Source organism: Suncus etruscus, chromosome 7 (genome assembly GCF_024139225.1).
Source record: "Suncus etruscus isolate mSunEtr1 chromosome 7, mSunEtr1.pri.cur, whole genome shotgun sequence".
NCBI lineage: Eukaryota > Metazoa > Chordata > Mammalia > Eulipotyphla > Soricidae > Suncus > Suncus etruscus.
This window is the reverse complement of record NC_064854.1, coordinates 57,179,235-57,196,631: the sequence shown is the minus strand read 5'-3', so window position 1 is coordinate 57,196,631 and position 17,397 is coordinate 57,179,235. Positions and strand designations below refer to the sequence as shown.

The following is a 17,397-nucleotide window of genomic DNA, read 5'->3' as shown; positions in this document are numbered from 1 at the left end:
GTCCAGAGCACAGAGCCTAGGAGGATACGGAATGGACAGAGGGATGAAGAGGAAAGCAGGGGAGATGGCAAGAACATGGGGGCTGAACAACAGGAAGTTGCTGCAATGTCCATGCAATGGAGACACATGTGTTAAGAAGCCTGTGCGGGGGGGGGGGGGCGAGCGAGAGGATGTGGGGCTATGTGAGAGGATGGTTCTCACATGTTGTGGGGAGAGATGGAGGTCCAGCGAGCACCCTTCATTCCATTCCATTACTCATCAATCCTGATGAGTAAACACATGCCCTTCGGTGGAGGATGGGGAGAGCAAGACTCTGCGAAGCCTCCAGCATCCTGAGGCATCCTCACCTGTGAGAGTAACTCTGCTGGCAGGACCCGAGATCTTGGGGACCAGCAGCTCATGGTATTGTTCACCCGCCAGGGTGCTGTATACGACCTTGTAGGCATGGACCTCTGCCTCGCTGTTGTCCCACTCCAGGTCAAGGCTGGTGGCTGTGCGGGATCCCACCCGCAGGTTCTTGGGGGCATCGATTTCTAGAAAGAATCACACATCAACAGTGTTAGCTGGGACTATGTGAACTGAATGAGCAACCTGGGCTTGAAGGAGACTTGGAGTGTGAGTCTGCACTTCCAGTCTCTGTACACACTTGATGAACCCTGACCTTTAGCCTTTGACCTCCCATGGGGAATGAACTTGGGTGGGCAGCAAACACTCTGGCCTTCCCCTCTAAGTCCCCCACTTTTATTTATTTATAAGTTCCAAATATTCCAGAAATGAAGACTGGGTTCCAAAACATGACTTGAACTCCTGAGTTGTATCTCCAGAACCACATGGGTCCTCTGGTATCTCCAGATGTGGCCCCACCCATAACCATAGTGACACCTGTTCCCCCAAAGAAAGCAATTTAGATACATGACACCACTTAGTAAATTTAAGACTATGAGCTTGAGGAGGAAGTAAGGGAAACCCTGGAGGAAAGAAATCAGTGCTGAGAGATGGAGAAGGAAGACAGTTGTCAAACTGGACCTTCAAGGTGTTAGGCACCGTATGATTGAAACTCAATAATAACTCTGGAACCATGTATCTCATGGTGATTCAAATAAAAGGTTTATATAGGGGCTGGAGCAATAGCACCATGGGGAGGGCATTTGGCTTGCACACGACCAACCTGGTACAGTCCCTGACATCCCAGAGGGTCCCCTGAGCCTGCCAGGAGTAAATTCAGATTGCAGAGCCAGGAGTAGCTCCTGAGCGCTACTAGGTGTGACCCCAAAACAAGGACAAAATTCTTATATAAAAAATTTTGACCATCAAGCAGAAAGAAGAGAGTTGCCATAAAAGTTGTGGCTTCAATGAAGTTCCCTTCAGTTTTGGCAGCATTGTATGGCAGGAGATTAGGCGGACAGACTAGGGGCTATGATATTATAGAGGATCAAATATGCTCTTTGGGGTTGATCTGAGTTTGATCCTAATTCTGCATCACGTAATGGAGGACTAAGAATATGTGACCCACCTTTACAGGGCCTGATGGTTCTGCCTGCAAAATGGGTTCATCAACCCACATTCTGGGTTGACCATAAAGATTATACAGGCACATACAGGCAGATGCAGGAGACAGAGAATCCCACAGCTATGAGCAGAAACTGAGGGGCTGGGAGCAGAGAGATGGGGATGCATTTCCAGGAGGTAGAACAGAATCGTCCAGGTTGGACTTATCCATCCTGGGCCACCGTCCAATTCCCTGCCACGTTGGTTGACCTCAATACTCATCATGGAGGCAAACCTCTGCTTTAATTGCCAGGGTGCCCAGTGAAAGGCTGGGGATTCCCCCTTGACCACTCAGTGTAGGCATCCCACTGCCTCCTGAATTCTTTTTTATAGAGTTTCAAGGACTCCAAAGCAATGGGAGAAAAGCTCACAGACTTTGAATTTCACCTTGGCGTCCACCAGCCATTCGTTTTGAAATAGCTACCATGGTGCTATTTCAATCTGTACACAGCAGACAAGGACCACCTCCCACTGCACCCCTCTAATTGTTCTGTAGGAAAGCAAGGGATGCTGTGAATCACTCACTCCCTGGGTCATTCTCTCACTTGCGAGCAGTGCTCAGTTTAGCGATGTAAATTGGGTGAATCTCACGGCAGATTTATGTCTCAGCAGCTTAATTTCCCAAGGAGTGCTGCCATACTCAGGCCAGCTCTTACATACTAAACTTCAATGTCTTAGCAGTTGGCTGGAAGGAGGCTTGGGAGGGAGACTTGGGAGAGGCACAGCCTGAACTCTGTTGCCATCTGCCCCCCGCCCCCCAATCTCACATGGGAGGAACAGAGAGGCCAAGGGGCTACATCAGGCTGCATAGAGCTTGGGTGAGGAGCTTTGGTCTGTGTGAAATAGGAGCTGAATAACATCGGAGCTAAATTGTCTCTTCTACAGCCCTTGGAACCTCAAATCCCAGAGGAGATAACAATGTGTTTCCTGTTTGCCTTTTTTCTTTGCTTGTTTTGTTTTTGTTTTTGTTTTCCTTTGTTTTGTTTTTGGGCCACACCCTGCAGTGCTCAGGGGTTACTTCTGACTCTACACTCAGAAATCACTCCTGGCAGATTTGGGAACCATATGGGATGCTGGGAATCAAACCTGGGTTAGCCATGTGCAAGGCAAACACCCTCTTATTGCTCTGGCCCCTCCGTTGGCCTTTTGTTTTACCTTTCCAAGGCAAAAGGCAGAAAGAGAGGCCAGCGGGTAGGGTGCTTGCCTTGCATGCACAGACCCAGGTTTGATCTCTGGCACCCAAAAGGGTCCTCCAAGCACTGACAGGAATGATATCTGACTTTAGAGCCACTTCTCTGCCACCACTAGCTTAGCTGTGTCGTCATCAGACACTCTCATTTGGAAGTGGGGGGTGGGGAACACCCGAAGACCCAGGCAATGCTCCTGTTCATCATGCAGGCAAACCTCTGCTTTAATTGCTTCTGCAATTAGCCCGAACCCCGTGTGGGAGTCGTCACCTGGAAAAGCACTTTGGCTAATTGGAATTTAAGTGGCGTTTGGAAATGGCCAAGGGTCTGGGCACCCTCTTGGCGCACAGCTGACATCTGCCCACGGGCTGGCCCAGGAGTCATGTCTGGCACCCCCAACACGTTTCCTCCTTGGCCCCCAGCAGAGAGAAGAGGCAGGTTGTGGGTTCCAACTGCTGAGATGCAGTTGCAAACAGCTGCTAACCTGCCAGATGCAGGGAACAGAGAATCCCACAGCCATGAGCAGAAACGGTGGGGGCTGGGAGCAGAGAGATGGGGGTGCGTTTCCAGGAGGCAGAATGGAATCGTCTGGGTTGGAATTATCCATCCTGGGCCACCATCCAATCCCCTGCCATGTTGGTTGACCTCACCATCTATATTTTGCTTTACCTCCTACATCCCAAGTACACAGCCCTCCTCCTTTAAACTTATCTGGGGAAAGCACAGAGTATCCACTTGTCATGGTCCTGTTCCCCGCCCGTCCCTTCAATAGATGCAGGACTTGGGGGGCCTGGAGACCACAACCATAGTAATTGGCCCTTCTTGAGGTTACCTGGAAAGGGCACGCTAATCTTGAGCCCCAACATCCCACAATTTTGAGCTGCTTCTGTTGATGGATGGGAGAAGAGACGAGATGCTGAATGATTTAGCTCTGTTTGGAAGGTGCATATCCCACAATTGGGGATCCCAAAGGGTGTACAGCAAAAACAAACAGGACTCCCAGTAAGATGGACCCTGAGATCTCTGTTCCCTTGCACGCCCCCTCTGGAAGTCAGTTGTAAGCCCAGCTGAAGAAGACCCATGTTGTAGAATTTTCTGTGGACGTGCTCTGTGGACAGAAATGTCTTCAAGGCCAATTCCCCCTTTTTGTTTGCTTTTATGGTTTCTTGGTTTTGGGGGCCACCCCTGGCAGTGCTCAGAGCTAATATATGGCTCTTTACTCAGGAATTATTACTCCTGGTGGGCCTCAGGAGACCCTATGTGGATGCCAGAAATTGAATCTGGGTCTGCTGCATAGAAGGCAAATGCCTTGGCCCTGGTGCTCTCTCTCTTGCCCTGGATCCACTTTTGTATTTTACAGATAAGCTAACGGGACCCAGAGAAGCAGGAGGACTCTCAGATCACAGTGCTGCCTGGTAGGTAAAGGGGGACAGTGTCACTCCAAGTAACACCACATCTCCCTTACCCAGGAACAGTCACTGTGTCACCCCAAGGCTGAACCCCACTCTCCCTGCTCACAGGCCAACCTCCCCATCCCACTTCCCCGCTTCGGGGCTCACCAGTGGTGAACTGGGTGATGCTGGCCTTGCTCTCGTTGGCACCCCTGATGGCGCTGATGCCCACCTGGTAGCGGGCACCAGGCCGCAGGGCCTGCACTGAGTACTGGCTGAGCGCTGGCTGCAGCCGAAAGGATGTGCGGCTGCCCGTCCCATCCAGCAGACCGTACTGCAGGAGCAGGAAGTCCACCCGTGCACGCGGTGCCGTCCACTCCACGAACGCCACTGTGTCCGACACGTCCCGGACCAGGATCTGTGTGGGACCATCGATGACTGCAGGGCAGGGCAGGGTAAGAGGAGAGGGAGAGGGAGAGAGAGGAAAAAGAGAGAGCAGGGGAGGTGGACACAATGATGGGGGTGGGGGAGAGGAGGAAAGAGGAGAGAAGGAGAGAGTGAGGCACAGTGAGGGGAGAGAGGGGAAGAGGGAGTGAGGAAGAGAAGGAAGGGGAAAGAGGGGGAAAGGGAGAGAGAGAAATAGGGGGAGAGAGGGGGTGAGAAAGGAGAGATGGAGGAAAGATGGGAGACAAGACAGACACTAAAATGAGCATGCAGATTTTCTAGAAAGATCCAGAGAGTAATTGGGTTTCTTGTTTGAGAGCCACATGCAATGATAGTCAGGTCTTACTCTGGGTTCTACGTTCAGGAAACACTCCTGTGGTGGGGTGGGGGTCATCTGGGATGCCAGGTCTGGAACTCAGGTCTGCAATGGACAAGGAAGTGCCCTGCCCACTGCATCACCTCACCAGCTCCTTGGCACCCACCCTTGGAGGCATCTGTCCAGGACAACCAAGGACCTTCCCAGCTTCCCTTGCAGTTTAGGCCCCAATTTCCAAATAGATATGTTCACTAAAAGATCATAAGGGCTTAGGGGTGTTTTGACCTCCATTTTGTCCTTGACTTGGGGCACCCCGTGGAATCCCAGTGAGTAATGGATTATCTACTGCAACCTAGGATTTGTTTGTTTGTTTGCTTATTTTGGTTTTTGGGCCACACCTGGTGGTGCTCAGTGGTTACTCCTGGCAGGTTCAGGGCACCATATGTGATACCAGGGATCGAACCCAGTCAAGGCAAACACCCTTCTCACTATTGTTCCAGCCCACCTGTAGTCTTATAATCAGATTCCAAGGCTATAAGCCTCACACCCAGGTTCCCTAGTTTTGATCCACTCAGTAAAGCACGAATCCCACCACCATACACAGGGTTTTATTACATGAGGCAGCAATGCTCCCTTCCTTCTTCCTGGGGGACCACATTCTGGGTTCCTGCTGGTGTGGAATGGAATCCTTCCTCCCCCCAATACTCTGGTATTGGCTCCCAGGAGAGGCACTTCATCTTCAAGACCCAGTTCTCCCATTAATAAAATCAGAACTTAAAGTGGGACCAGGGACAATTTATAAGACTGGATCCTATTCTTGGGGAGGGCACATCCTGAGCTCGGGGCTGGCGAATTTCCAGTGCAGAGATTGGACATCTTGTGAGCTAAGCCATGATAAGGCCAAATCATGACACAGCTAATGAATCAAGGCCCTAAACATAAAGATCTCTCAGGAGATGAAGAGAGATGATGGAATCATTCTCCCCAGCACGGTCACCTTGAATAGGGGACCCAAGTCACAGTCACTAGTTCTGCCTGACAGGCACCAGCAATGTGCCTCTGCTCCTGTGTGTTTGATCTAACTAATCCTTGGAGCAGCTCAACCAAATAGGAATTTCTGTTTGCCACCATGGGATGGATTAGGGTTGGGAGAGGTGAGACTGTTTTTAGAGACTTTCTCTAAAGCCATCCAGAAGAGGGTGGGAGGGTTGAAGGGAGTGAGGGAGTGAGTTGGGGAGGGGCTGCTTCCAAAGTACACAGGATCAGGGGCTGACAAGGAGACTTTGGGGAGGAAGAGATGAAGAAACCTACTGGAAATGTTAGCAGGGGACTGACTGGGTGGCTCCATGACAGCTTCCTGCAACCCCATTCCTTCTCCCCCTCCCCAATTTTGAGCAGTCTGGGGGTAGAAAAAGAGGTTGGCCCACAGTTTACAATTTGGAAGGTGGAACCCCTTCTCCATGGATGAACTAACCCCTGCATCACTTGTGCATAGCTAGAACTTTGAATAAAAAGATCACTTTTATATTAAAAACAACTCCACCCCTGAAGATCACTTTTGAATTGATAAAGACCCCCCCCCCCCAACCTGACGGTCACTTTTCACTGATAAGGGTGCCAGTCCTGGCTGCTCAGTGAAATTCCTTCCATCCTCTGGCCTCCTCACCTTTCATCACCATCACCCCCCCCATGACGTTTCCCCACCATGTTCTTGGTACATCCCTTAGTGACACATGTTCACTGTTCTCCCTCATACATATGATTATTTCCCTCTCCTTTTCCTTCTTCTAACCCCTTATCTCTCCCTCTCCATCCCTCGCTTTCTTTCCTTCTTCCTTTCTTCCTCCCTCCATTTCTCTCCCTCTCTTCCTCCCTCCCTCCCTCCCTCCCTCTTTCTTCCTCTCTCTCTCTCTCTCTCTCTCTCTCTCTCTCTCTCTCTCTTTCTCTCCCCTCCCTTCCTCTTTCTCCTGGTCTAAAACCAGACCCTCCTTTCCCTCCTCAAAGCTGTTTTCTAGTCCCATCAATCAACCCTTCCCAATTGAACTTATTTTACTACCCATAAAATCCTCTTTTCTAGGAAGCTGTTCCTATGCCTTTTTTGAGAATAGTGTGTCCTCTCCTTCAGGAAGCCCTCCCAGATGTCTATGCTTGCCTGGATAAGCATAGACATCTAAAAGTTTCTTTTGGCATAGCTTCTTCTAAAAGAAGCTGTTTAGCTTATCATTTCATGAAATGGGCTCTCAGACTGTTCTCCCTTCCAGGAGCTAGGAAAAAGAAGACTCTGTCTCTGCCTCTCACATCCTGGGATATCTGCTGGCATGGGGTGCCTTACCAGTGGATACACTGGCCGAAGTCGGGGGGCTTCGAGCTTGGTCCTTAAGGGCCACGACATTCACGACATATTCCTCCCCAGGCTTCAGTCCTGTCTGGTTGAAGGACGTGACATCGCTGGGGAGCTGAGCAATCACCCCACCTTCATTATTCTGGAGGGCGGGAGGAAGGAAGAAGTGGTGGTGACCAAAGGGAGAAGTTCAGGAGAAGAGATCCTCAGAGACCAGACTGAGGGGCTGGGACATGGCCGGTGGGCTTGCTGGGGGCCCAAAATCACCCTCTCCACAGTGACAGCTGCATATCTAGGCCAAGGATGAGTTTCAGCAGGACCTGTGAGAACCTCCCATTCAATGAGAATAAGGCAAATGAGGAAGCCAGTTTTCCAGAACATTCCCTCAGCCTGAGTTTCCCAAGAATGAGGTGATGTAGATGAACATTTCCTTCTTATTTCCTTTTATTTTTTTGTTTGTTTTTGGCCACACCGGTGGTACTCAGGTTACTCCTGGCTCTGTGCTCAGAAATCACTCCTGGCAGGTTCAAGGACCCTATGGGATGTCGGGGATTGAATTTGGGTCAGCTGCATACAAGACAAATGCCCTCCTCACTGTACTATCTCTATGGCTCCTCTTATTCCCTTTTTTGGGAGGGTCACATCTGAGGATGCTCAGGGCTGACTACTGGTTCAGGAATTATACCTGGTGGTGCTTAGTGGTGCTGAGAATTGTTGGCCATGTGCAAGGCAAGCGCCTCCCCATTAAACTTTTGATCTGGTATCTGCAAGATGGATTTGATATTTAATGTTGGATAGCTAAGAGTTAATTTTCTCCCAACACTCTGGGAATTTATTTTTTTTCCAGAATACACATGATCTTGGCTAGTTTTAATTGAGCGTGTGTGTGTGTGTGTGTGTGTGTGTGTGTGTGTGTGTGTGTGCGCGAGAGAGAGAGAGAGAGAGAGAGAGAGAGAGAGAGAGAGAGAGAGAAAGAGAAATACAGAGAAAGAAAGAACATCTTTATGTATATACACAACATATTTCCAACTAAGACATGCTCTTTTCTTTCCCCTCAAATGAATCCAGGCTCTTATCTTACTTCTCTAAAGATTAACACAGTGCGGCACTAAGTTAAACTCTGTGACTGGAGCTGGAGTGATAGCACAGCGGGAAGGGCTTTGCACATGTCCAACTCTGGTTCAATCCTTGGCATCCCATAAGGTCCCCCATAGGATCCTGGCACCCTATGGTGCCAGGAGTGATTCTTGAGCACAGAGTCAGGAGTAAGCCCTGAACATGGGCAGGGGTCTGGACATGCCCCCTCACGCCTATGAAGGAATGTTCTAGAGCTCAGGAAGGCACTCAACTCTCCTTGGTGGCCATAGGTATGTGCAGAGAAACCAGCTAAAACTTATTTTTCTATGTCATGATGAAATGTCCCAAATGAGGCTTCTGTCATCCAGATTTGAGGGGCTCCCCATTACCTTGGGAATGAAGCTGATCTCCCAGCTATCGAAGGGGAAGTCCAAAGGCTCCCACTGAACCTCCACAGTGCTCTCAGTGATAGTCTTGAACTGGAGCCCCTGAGGAGTGGAGAGATCTGAAACACAGTGATGGGGCATCATGTCAGGCTCTCCCTGTGGGCACTTACTGTTCCTCAGACTCAGTCAGACTCAACGCCCTCTCAGTGCCACAGTGAGGTGGGCGCACCAGTCATGGGGTGAGCACCGTGGATGTGCTCTCCATCACATCCCTGGGCTTCAGCCCAAGCAAAGTAGAGCCCATATTAGATGGTGATTTCTGTTTCACTTCAGGCTGATCTGTATGGGAAAGTCCCACTTTAGGAACAGAGAGATGATCTAGCCTGGAGGGCATTTGTCTTGCATGCGACTGACCCAGGGGTGGATCCTCGACATTCCATAGGGTCCCCTGCACATAGGAGTGAAGAGCCAGGAGTGAATTTTGAGCACTGTTAGCTGTGTTCCCCCAAAAAACAAAAACAAAAACAAAAAAACAAAAATAGTTCTACTTTGCTAGTAAGTGGGGAGGTGTTGCCCAGTGTGTCCACCATTGTGCCTTTTACAGTGAGCACTGACAGTCTTTTGGGGGAGAACTTTAGGTTCTGAGTCGGAAAGGCTCATGCCTGTGTCTGCATGCATCTCCCCATTCCCTAGCTCAGAAAAATGGGGTCATAGCTGGAAGAGCTGAAGAGGGGATTAATAGATGGATCCCCTGGGTAAGACAGGATGGCTTTGCTGCCTCTTATGATGGGCAGGAGAGAATTTGGTTCTGCTTCATCATCAGGAGAGAACCTGTTTTCACTTGGTCATCAGGTCTAAGGCAGTGGTCCTTAAACTTTTTAAACAGGGGGCCAGTTCACTGGCCCTCAGACTGTTTGAGGGCCGGACTATAGTAAAAACAAAAACTATGAACAAATTCTTATGCACGCTGCATATATCTTATTTTGAAGTGAAGAAACAAAATGGGAACAAATACAATATGTGGCCCACGGGCCATAGTTTGAGGACCACTGTAAGAGAGTCTGAATAATTTCAGGGGCAAAGTAAAAGCCCAGGGCAGATGCCTGAAGCTTTACTTTCATTTCTCCAGAGCCTTTCTTGGAGATACCCAAGGAGAGTTCAAGAGGCTACACCTAGCAATACTTGGCCGATTAGGCCAGGCAGTCCAATGCTTGTCGACACAGTGTTTCCGGGACCTTAGAATGTGGAGATCACCAGGGTTGAACTTGGTGGTACCCAGGGCATGGAGTGGCTGGGCAGGAACTGAGGTGCTGTGCCTCAGAACCCCTAGTTCTTATTTTTGTGCTTCCTCTGGCCCTTTTGATTGTCGTCTGGCCTTCAGCTGCTCCTCTGCAATATCTTTCTTCCCTCCTTCACCTTATTCTCAGGCAAACCCCCTTTTTTGTCCCCCACACACAGGTAAGGTGAGGGGGTGAAATGCTTGTCGTGATGTGGTTCCCAGAAATTGCCACCCCTACTATATCTCGACTTTCCTCAATTCCCCCAGGGAGTCTAGTCTCCATGGAGCGTCCAGCTCCTGAGGTGACCCCCATATCCCCCCAGATTCTGGTAGATTCTCTCTTCTTCCTCCTATTTCCAGGCTGAACTGCAAAGCTCCGGTTGCAAGGCTCGGGCAGGTGAGTTGATGCAAGTCTGATTGTCACTTGGGAACTGGCCCCTGGGGATACCCTGCATGGTCAAGGTCAGCTCAGTTCAATTGGAAATGGGCACCTGCTTCTGTCCGGGCTGTACCAGCCATAGCTTTGGTGATTCAACCCCTGAGTGACCATGATGATCAGGATAAGTAGCACATGGTGACCTACCTCCTTTCACAATGCAGGCATTTTTGGCCCAGTTTTCAGTGTTAAAGAAATAAAAGTCCAATCTAAAAGAGAGATAAGTCCTGGCATATGAATGACCGCAGCATTCAAAGGTGGGAGGGAATAGTAGGACAGAGTTCCTAGTCACCGGAGAAGCACAAGGACATCCTGACTGTCCCCCACAGTCTGTCCCCAAGGACATCCTGACTGCCCCCCACAGTCTGTCCCCATGGTCTGTTCCCCCTCTGGCTTCCTGCAAAGATCAGTCCAAGGTTACTGGTCCCCACCGTGAGGAGGAATCTAGGCTTCAGGCTTTGCTATACAAATGCACCTTGGCCCTCTCAGGAGAAAGACAGCAGAAAGCTGGGTCACAGCCCTTAGCCTAGATTTTGGGGGCAGGTGCCCTGAATAGGCCCAGGGCTCATTCTTCATGCTCGCTCTAGTTCCTGGCCACATCTCAAGGCTCCAGGGCCTGACCTGGCAGGTCAATTTTTTTTTTCTCCCTCACAGCTCAGAAGCACTAAAGCATGCGGAAAAGCAAAGGCATTAGGAGATTCCTGGGGGTCTCTGAGGAGCAGGTGTAGGGGTGGAGCCAGAAGCAGGATGGGAGGGGGGAAGGGTTTTGGAGATTGAGCAGACTAAAAGCTGGTTTATTTTCATTTTTAAAAAGCTTTTAGAGCTTCCTGTGGGTTGCTCAGGATGCCTGTAGCCCCGTTAGCAATTTTCAACCAATATGACTGGTGAGTCCATGCAAGGGCCTAAAGATGTAGGGCTGCTCGGTCCTGGGGTGTCAGGGCTTATCTGGGGCCACCCTAGCATGACTGAGGGCCCCCAGTGTCCCCATGGCTGCAGCCAGAGAGACTTAGGAGGCCAGGGGTGCTGAAAGAACTATCCCTGGGTCTCCAAGCTTTTGCACCATCCTGCATGCTGATGCCTCAATCCCAAAGAAAAAGAGTTCAGAAATCAACTGAGTGGGCCACCAGCAGAGGTGATAGGAGGGAGCCAAGGAACTAGAAAGTCGTAACACCCCCTGACTCCCCCCAACCCTTCCCTCTTCCTCGCTTCCCTCTCTCTCTGCCTGACTTGAACCCTCTGCAGTAAGCTACGAAAAATATCTGCCTAATGGACGATCAAATCCAAGGACAGGGCCATGGACACCCCAGATAGACACTTCATCATTCAGGAGGGGAAGATGACCCTCAATGCTTGGTAACCTGAGACTGGAAGTCCTCCTCCTTGGGCCAGCACAGAACTGGATGGAGATGGAGGGGTGTGACCCAGCCGGCTACTCAGTGTGGGAAAAGCAGGGTGGGAAAGGGAAGCCTTAAGAATATGGGAAATTGGTGGTGGGAATGTTGCACTGGTGAAGGGGGGTGTTCTTTACATGACTGTAATCATACAACTATAATCATGTTTGTAATCACGGTGTTTAAATAAAGATAATTAAAAAGAAAAAAGCGGGACTAGAGAGATAGCATGGAGGTAGTGTGTTTGCCTTACATGAAGAAGGTTGGTGGTTCGAATCCTGGCATCCCATGTGGTCCCCCCGAGCCTGCCAGGAGCGATTCTGAGCCAGGAGTAACCACTGAGCGCCGCCGGGTGTGACCCAAAAACCAAAACCAAAAACAAAACAAAACAACAAAAAAGAAATGTTTAAAAAAAAAGAATAAACAAGCAATAAATAAATAAAAACTACTGCCCCATCCATGCTCGAATGCAGCCAGTGTTTATCGTTTGATGGTAGCTTGAAAAAAAATCTGTGATTGAAACGAACTAAGACAGACACCATGAGGTATTGAGTGGAAAAAAGTAGAGCTTGCTCCTGGGGAGCATTGTTTGACTCTCTCTCTGTCCCTGTTTCACTTCTGGGTCTCTTCGCCTCCCCCCCACCAAACCCCTTGGATTTACCTGAACTTGACCATTTACATTGGGAAATATAATAGACTTAGAATATTCTAATTTTTGGAGGACACACCTGGCATTGTGCTCAGGAATTACTCCTGGCTTTGTGCTTAGGCATCACTCCTGGAAGTGCTTGGGGGATCCTATGGGATGGGGTGGGGGGATCGAACCCAGGTTGTTGGCATGCAAAGCAAACACCCTCCCTGCAGTACTATCTCTCTGGCCCTAACAGCTATGAAGAAATCATGTCGCTTCTCCAGGCATAGTGGGCGTAAAGCTGGTTTTAAAATTAGACCCTTTCCTTACCCCCAGGTTCTTACCACTTTGACACTTGACCATCATACCCACTTCCCTCTCCTGGTTTCTACCATGGAATTCTACCCATGGAATCTCTATCCATGCCTCTTCATTTCCTGGACTTACAATCAGATTCTAGATTCTTCCTTTTGGGGAACAGAATTGGATCCCACCTAGCAGTTCTCAGAGCTTCCTCCTGGCAAAGCTCAGGGGACCATATGGAGTGCAGAAAATTGGACCCAAATCAGACACATGCAGCAAGGCAAGCACCCTACCCATTATCTTTCTGCTCCCTATGACTCTAGTTTCTCACAAGCCAGAATACAATCACCACAGGGCCCCCCCCCCCATTTTTTGATCGGGTGAGATCCTTTCAGTTCTCTAATTCATGGGTGTTTCTCCATTGGGCCCTGAGTAGTGCTTTTAGGACCATGAGGTACCCCAGTTGTCAGGCATCAGGCCCCCAACCCTTCCCAAGCCGACTGATGATTCCTGAAGAATTCAGCACAGACATGACTGTCACAGATGTGCATGGGGCGATGGCAGAAGGGAGAGGGATGGAGGGACCATGGGTACGTACGGGTGACCACCTCGGCAGTGATGGGGAGGCTGAGGATGTCGCTAATGACAGCGGAGACGCTGATGTTGTAGGTGAGACCTGGCTCCAGCTCCGTGATGGTGACACCCGTCCAATCTCCAGGCACCCGTCGCTGGAGCTGAGTGCCCCCCGGGGCCGTCGGCTGGTAAGAGATCACATATTCCGTCACTGCCATCGGCCCGTCCCATGCCAGCTCAATGGACCTGTCGCTGACACCAGCCACTTGCAAGTCCTCTGGAGGGGGAACTACTGGGAGGCAACACAGATAGCACGAACTCAGAGGACCGCCAGCCTCAGTTTCCCTCCCCTTCCCTTCTGCCCTCCCTGCTTGCCCCACCCCCCCCAAGCCCCATCTGTACATTGTGAGAAGGTGCTTAAACCCTATCTTGAGAAAGGCTGGGTACTTGTACATGTGAGCCTGATGCCCTAGTGACTCCAGGGCAGGACTTAGTTCAGAGATGGGGGGGGGGAGGGGGAACTGCATCCTCTTGGCATGCAGAAATTGCTTGTGACATTTTTTAGGAATTTTGTGATGGGTTTAAATATGGCTATTGTGTAATAAAATATAATGGATACACTTACAATTCAGCAAATTACACATATATTTTTAAATGGTTGGTTTTTATTTTTTAGGTTTTTAGGTCATATCCAGCAGTGCTCATTGTTTACTTAATTTTCTGCTCTAGGGGTTACTTGTGGTAGTACTAAGGAGGCCCTATGGGACATTGTGGATTTAATCCTGGTTGGCTGCGTGCAACGCAAGAGATCTCCATGCTGTGTTATTGCTCAGGCCCCAAATGTATATTTTACATTTTTGATTTTTTTCTTTTTGCTCAGGGATTACTCCTGACTCTGTGTTCAAGGATCCCTCCTGGCGGTGCCTGAGATTGAACCAGGGTTGGATGCAAGCAAGATAAGTGCCTTCTGTACCATCTATCAGGTCTAGAAAATTAGATTTAAAATAAAGGTAGGATAGTCCAATGGATTGGTTACCTCCATCCTTCCTTCCCTCCCTCCCTCCCTCCCTCCCTCCCTCCCTCCCTCCCTCCCTCCCTCCCTTCCTTCCTTCCTTCCTCTCCTCTCCTTCCTTCCTTCCTTCCTTCCTTCCTTCCTTCCTTCCTTCCTTCCTTCCTTCCTTCCTTCCTTCCTTCCTTCCTTCCTTCCTTCCTTCCTTCCCTCCTTCCCTTCCTCCCTCCCTCCGTGGGGGTGATGCCCAGGTATACATTTGGTGCCAGGGATCAGACCAGGGCATCCAACATGAAAGGTACATGCTGTGCTCTATCATGTAATTTAATGTAACTTTTTTTATGTTCTTGATCTTGGGCTTTTGTGGTTTGTGGGTTACCCTATAAGGTGCTCCAGGTCACTCATGACAGTGCTCATGGCACCATTCAGTGCAGGTGCCTGAACCCTGCCAGGCAAAGCATGTACTTCAGCCCTCTGAGCTGCTGCCCTTAAAGAAGATTCTTGGCTTTGCTCTTCTCCCTCATTTTATTTCTCAAAAAAAAAAAATTGCCAAAGGTTAAATCCCATGGAAATGGCCTTTCATGCAGGGCTCCCTTGGGAAGCTCAGCTCAGCACCGGCACCGGGCAGAAGAAATAATTAAATCTTGGAAATCAATTAGGAGGCCGAGTCCAGTGTGTCTGTAATTGGACCTACCCATAGATTAAAGCAAAGATCAGGCCAATCTTTAAATAGTCAAAATGAAGCGTGAATTTATAAGTCGTGGAGGCTTTGGGTTAGAGCAAGAGTTAGCAGTAGTTTTGAGAGTTTCTCCCTTGAGTCTGCTTGCCTTGTCCACCTTTACAAGCCTAGAGGGGAGGGGAGGGGAGGGAGGGAGAAAGGAGAGAGAAAGGGAGGCACAAAGGGAGAAATAGAGAGGGAGAGAGGGGAAGAGAGGAAAATAGGGAGAGATACGGAGAAAAGGAAGAGTCACACAGAGAGATAAAAGGAGAGAGGAAGAAAGGAGAATGGGAGGGAGAAAGGACAGTAGAAAGGGAGAAAGGGAGAGAGGAAAGGGGTGAGGTAAAGAAAGGGCACAAGCCAACACAGAAGTGAATTTGGAGGGTCTATGGTTATCCTTTGTGGAGTTTTTATCTGTGCCCAGGGTAGGCTGGGGGATCAGTACAACCATCCACCCAGTCCCCCTATTAATACTCTGGCATTTGGGCAGTTCCAGAAGAAAACCCAACTGTAGGGCTGCACCTTCCTGTCCCCCAGGAGAAAAGGAAGATTCCTGGGTCCCTGAAGCTGGGAAGGGGGGGCACCTGCCGCTCTCTCCTCTCTGGCTGCCGTGGTAACCAGTATTCCAGCCCCAAGTTCATCAGAAGACTCTGTCCCTCCTCCTCTCATGATCACAGTTCAGGCACTGGAGAAAATGACCCAGATACTTGTCGGGGAGAGGCCTGAGGCTCCAGCTTAAAAGGCCAGCAATGAGCAAGGTGAGTGAATAAGCCTGCTTCTGGCCAGATGGGGGGCTCCAAGGTTGCTACAGAAACACAAGGAGCTTATGCAATGGTCCTCAGAGCTCAAAACAGGCAAAGGAAGTTGAGAAGCTGGAGCAGCACATGCTCTGATTGATCATGGCCACAGGTGCTGGGTCTCCTGAACATCTAGGGCAAGTTGTGGTCCTGGAACAGGCTTGGATTCTGCTGGCAGATGGGCTCAACTTGTCATGAGGGGACAGTAAGTGACACCTACCCCCAGCCCAGCAGTCAGGTCTATTAAAAAATATGGAGCAGCCAGAGCGATAGGACAATAGGGAATGCATTTGCCTTGCATGCGGCTGAACCAGGTTCTATCCCCAGCACCCTTAGCACCCTGAGCACTGCCAAGAGAGATTCCTGAGTGCAGAGCCAGGAGTCAGCGCTGAGCATCACATCATTTTGTTTGGCTTTGGCCCCCAAACCCAATAAAAACAGAAATATGGAGCTAGAGAAGAGCTACAGTTTACAGCATCCCCAAATCCATCCATGGGGTCCCCTGGAGTTTTGTCATTATGTCAGCCCCCCATCCCCACCCCAGCAACCCAGAGTCTAGAGAATTGATTTGATTTTTGGGTCACACCCAGTGGTGTTCAGGGGTTACCCCAGGCTCCAGGCTCAGGAATCACTCCTAAACTTGCCAGGAGTAACCCCTAAGAGTTATTGGGTGTGGCCCCAAAACAAAAACAAACAAAAAAGAAACTTCCCCAGAAGCAACAGAGCAGGATAGTGATCCATGTGCTCTGGGGGGTGATTATTTACTTCACTTCCTGCTTTCCCCACAGTCCACTGAAGCCCAGTAAACGGGTCCCTCGTCTTTCAGAACCTAGCATGGCCCAAGCACCCCTGCTACTGTCCCAAAATCGGCAATACCAGTGAGGTGACCGGGAAAGTCTCATCTCCCACCCACACCAGAGAGAATTGGGTGGAGAAATGTCCTAGGGAAGGATTGGATTTCAGGGTTCCTTCCCTTTAAAAAATTCACCCTTGAGGCTGTTTGTGAGAGGTGAGAGGCCGGTGGGGATGAGGGAGACTACTGTGGGTGGAGCAGCTTCCAAATTGTCTTCTGTGCTCTGAAAGGAAGTTCAGTCAGAACTAAGACCAAGACCTCCACTAGGTCTTGAAGGGTAAACACCACCTGGGTGGCCATCAGTCTCTCTTCCAGAGGTCCCAGGTGGTGACAGCAAGAGCAAGGCAGAGCGCTCAGGTGCCTTTGACATGGGCTTCTAGGCTTTTGTTTCCAGCCACTGTTCTACCTCCAGGGCACAATTGCTAGTGATGTCCCAATTTCCAGCACAAGAGCCCCAGATGGGCCGTGGGTTCTGCCCCATCCATGTGCTTGTTGGCAAAAGACAAATGCAAGAAATCATGTGGGTTTGTTGTTATTGTTGTTTTGGCCACACCAGTGGTGCTCAGAGGTTACTCATGGCTCTGTGCACAGGCTCAGGGGACCCTACAGGATGCTGGAGATGGAACCTGGGTCAGCTACTTGCAAGGCAAATGCCTTCCCTGCTGTGCTATTTAGCTCCAGGCTCCAGATGCAAGAAATCTTGTGTATTTTTGTTTT

General features: G+C 49.9%; 1 protein-coding gene across 2 annotated transcripts in view; it reads right to left on the bottom strand.

The window, feature by feature from the left end:
* The window catches only part of TNR (tenascin R), a 262,025-nt gene that overhangs the window by 30,265 nt on the left and 214,363 nt on the right, over positions 1–17,397 (bottom strand). The window contains exons 5-9 of one of the 2 annotated variants that reach the window (XM_049776399.1): positions 13,329–13,595; positions 8,694–8,809; positions 7,219–7,369; positions 4,295–4,564; positions 348–533 (exon numbers count right to left, since the gene is read on the bottom strand). In XM_049776399.1, the coding sequence (XP_049632356.1) occupies positions 348–533; positions 4,295–4,564; positions 7,219–7,369; positions 8,694–8,809; positions 13,329–13,595 (990 nt within the window). The remainder of the gene's footprint in view (positions 1–347; positions 534–4,294; positions 4,565–7,218; positions 7,370–8,693; positions 8,810–13,328; positions 13,596–17,397) is intronic. The other variant, XM_049776400.1, reaches the window with a different exon arrangement.